Genomic DNA, 3,770 nt, shown 5'->3' with positions numbered 1-3,770 from the left:
TAAACGTAGCCCCCCATTTGCCACCAGATGATCTCAGCTGATCTCCCTCCCCTCCTTCCAGAGTGTACCATCCGTCATTATATTGATGATATTTTGGTGATGGGACCTTCTGAAGAACGAGTAGGTGAGCAGTTATCATTGCTGGTACAGACCCTACAGGAGTGGGGGGTGGGCTGTAACCCCTAAGAAGGCCCAGGGGCCAGACATCAGCGTGCAATCCTTAGGGATAGTCTGAAGGTGGCAGACGAAAGCTATCCCTGAGAAAGTGCACAATACTATTCAACAGCACCCTGTTCCCACTGCTGTAAGACAACTACAAGCTTTTTGGGGCATTCCAGGGTTCTGGCGGACCTTTATACCCCACTTAGCATATTTAACATGGCCGTTACAGCGTTTGTCCAAAAGAAAGTAGCCAGTGGCGATGGACTAAAGAACAGCAGCAAGCCTTTGACCTGTGCAAGGAGGCGGTGGTCCAACATTGTGAACTATTCACTCCGTCTGAGGGACAACCTTTTGAGCTGGAGGTAACGGTCATGGGGGATACGGTGTCTTGGGGGTTGTGGCAGCAATGTGCCCACGCAAGGCGGGAACATATAGGTTTCTGGTCCTGTTCCCTGCAAGGGGCCACAGCAAATTATACACCTCTGGAAAAACAGCTTCTGGCTGTGGTGTGGGCTTTGCAGGATAGTGAATGAGTTATGAGAGGTGACCCCGTGACTGCATGCACCCCCATCCCCATTCAGGCATGGGTGACGCATGATACCATCAGGGCCCACCTGGTTACCAACATGGGCCGCCGCACAGTGGAAGATACACGATAAGGAACTCTGGGGGAGCCCCTTGTGGGAAAGGCTTTGGGACACTGTGCAAACTAAAGCGGTGTCTGTGCAACGTTGATGCCCATCAGAAGCAGGAGACCCTCGAAACTCAGCATAATACAGCAGTCGACCAGATGGCAACTCCCTCAGAGTTAAAGCAAGCTTGGCAAGCGCATGAACGATCAGGGCATCGTGGCCCCATCACAGCTCAGGCTTGGGATCTATCACCAGGCCATCCCATGTTAGCGCTACGCTGGTATAAGACAGCCCGTGCTAACTGTCCCGTTTGTATGAAGCTAACAAAAGTGCCTTTCACCAGCACATATGGTCGCATCAAGAGGGACGAACAACCCTTTGCAACCCTGCAAGTAGATTATGTAGGCCCATTACCCCCCTCACAGGGACGAAAGTATATATTGACTGCTGCAGGCACTTATACAGGCCTTATGTATGCATATCCTACCTCCCATGCGAATCAGTCCTCTAGTGTATGGGGCTTAGAGCAACTCATGTGTACTTATGGTATACCAAAAGAAATACGGAGTGACCAAGGTACCCACTTTGCAGGCCATGTAGTACAAGAATGGGCAAAGGACTTGGGGATCACCTGGCTCTTGCATGTACCGTACCACCCTCCAGCTAGTGGATTAATAGAGAGAATGAATGGCCTGCTAAAAGAACAAATCCAAACACTTAGCACCACGCAAACATCGGGGGGGTGGGTGAGCATGCTCCCACAAGTGCTGTTTATGCTTAACAACAGGCGTGTTGGAATGCTTACTCCCTATGAGCGAGTACGAGACAAACCGACTCTAGCAACCCCTGCTCGGATATCCGTAATGGAAGGGGGGATTGCACCCTGCATACTCGCCTCCGGGGAGGTAGAATTCTATACATCTGAGCAACGTATGATTACTGAACAAAGAGTTATAAGCTTACACTTAAGCCTTGACTGCCCTTCGCAGTGTGTATGGCTGTTTACACCTTTGATACCTGTTCAAATAGCCCTACTCTCATTGACCTCTTCTCCAGATTTATCTTTCCACGTATCTGTATCTGCACCAGCGAACGTCTCACAGGGAGCACCAATACTGCAAGGAATTCTGATTCACAGTGCCGGAGTGCCTCAAGTTCAGCAAACACCCTCGACACACTCTTTAGCCAGTGTGTGGATACTAACTCCTCAAAAGGAAAAGCGGCCTGGCGCTGCTCTGGCGTGTTAGAGACTATCGGACTGAAGCAGTCTAGAGGCTCCCTAGAAGTGGTCTAGAAGCTCCCTGTTATGGTGGCCGGCGAGCCTGATTTTCCATAACAGTTTGGCAACCCTGGTGGGACCCTAGGCGTCCACCGTCGGGGCCTCTCATCTCCGAATGATCATCTGGCACCATTGGGTGAGTTCACCTGGGATCTTTGGCAACGGGAAGTACCGAGAGGGTGAGTCTTAAATTCCCACCTAAATTCTAAATTCTGGTTTGGTAACAAAGTGCACTGTAAGGGGCATGCAGGCTGATCACCGTAAGGTGTACCAGGTAAGGGGCACGCAGGCTGATCAGCGTAAGGCGTGGCAGGTACTACGTTTCAGGGAGAGTGGGTTCCAGTCCCACCCCCAGGGTTTGAGAGGGTTCGAGTCCCATCTCACTCTGGGGTCTGAGAGGGTTCGAGTCCCATTTCACTCCAGCCGGAAGAGGGGAGTGCTCAGCCTGATCAGCCTAAGGCGCACCATGAGACTAACTTAGAGTCAGTAACTTAGAGTGGATACCGGTACCGTGACTAGTGTGAGTGCGTATGACCTTGGAACCAAAGGGGCACCCATCGGCTGACAGAGCTGCCCACTGCGAAGGGACAGCAGTCCTAGCAGTCAAAGACTCGGGTGGTGAGTGCAGTTCCCAGAGAGAGAGTGAGAGAGAGAGAGAGAGAGAGAGAGTGTAATCATGCCAGGTGTAGGGGGTAATGAAAATCTAAATTCTGGTGTTGCTGCGGGGGGGAAAAAAAAGGTATATTATAAGGAAGTGCGCTGCCTGATCAGCATAAGACGCACTTTTCAGGAACTCAATATGGGAAATAAGTTCATCATAGAAAACAGGATGCCCTTAGCTGAAATTTTGCAAAACTAGAGTAAGATTGATGGTACCAAGAACCTAAGAAAAAAAAAGGTTGATCCAACTATGTCAGGAGGATTGGCCGTTCCTGACAAAGGCTGGTAACCCAGCAGAACGATGGCTGCCGCAGGGAACCTTTCATCATCAGGAGTTAACTTTCCTGCGTCACCATTTGCAGGATAGGTTCCCCAGGCAAATGGATTATTGGTATGTATGGGACAGTTGGGCATTTGCTAGACGAAAAGAGGCACCTAGAAAAGAAAGAAAGAGTTTTTCTCAGAATGCTGAAAGTAGTGCAGCTGCTAAAATGCTTGTGGAAACTGCTCCACCCTATGTGTCATCCTCTGTTTCAATTTCTCTGTACCCCCCTTCCCTTGCCTTCCACCTCTGCCTTTCAGACTACGTCGTTCCTGTGCCAGGAGTGCCCCCGCCACGTCCGGACGGGGTACCTCGGGTGGCTACAATGTGAATTTACTGACCTGGGGGCCCCAAGATGGGATTGCATGGAGTCAACAAACTCCCAGGCTTAGGGGAGATCCCGAGAAAGTGTTACAAGTTGTACGAGGAATGCTGCGGGCATCTGATCCTACCTGGGGGGATGTGCAATTGCTCCTTGAAGCCTTGTTCACTCACTCAATTCTGGATGCAAACCATCGTTGGGCAGAAAAGGGGGATGTTGTGGCTGCTTGAATGGCTTGGCCAGCTGTGGACCCTGGGGGGGATTATAATGTAGAGGCAGATTACAGGCAGTTGCAATTAGCCAGACAAGGCTTAGAAGAAGCTATACGTTCGGCAGGACAAAAGAGTGCGAATTGGTCTAAAATAAGGGAGTGTTAGCAACAACCTGAGGAAC

General features: G+C 50.5%; 1 protein-coding gene across 1 annotated transcript in view; it reads right to left on the bottom strand.

Moving 5' to 3' along the window:
• Window positions 1–3,750: 3,750 nt before the first annotated feature.
• LOC112961784 (early activation antigen CD69-like) overlaps window positions 3,751–3,770 on the bottom strand; it is a 2,715-nt gene continuing 2,695 nt past the window's right edge. Inside the window, exon 4 of the mRNA XM_026057319.1 lies at window positions 3,751–3,761. Coding sequence (XP_025913104.1) covers window positions 3,751–3,761 — 11 coding nt within the window. The remainder of the gene's footprint in view (window positions 3,762–3,770) is intronic.

This window comes from Apteryx rowi, unplaced genomic scaffold (assembly GCF_003343035.1).
Source record: "Apteryx rowi isolate R43461 unplaced genomic scaffold, aptRow1 scaffold_1380, whole genome shotgun sequence".
NCBI lineage: Eukaryota > Metazoa > Chordata > Aves > Apterygiformes > Apterygidae > Apteryx > Apteryx rowi.
The sequence above is the reverse complement of the archived record's forward strand: the minus strand, read 5'-3'. Positions and strand labels throughout refer to the sequence as shown.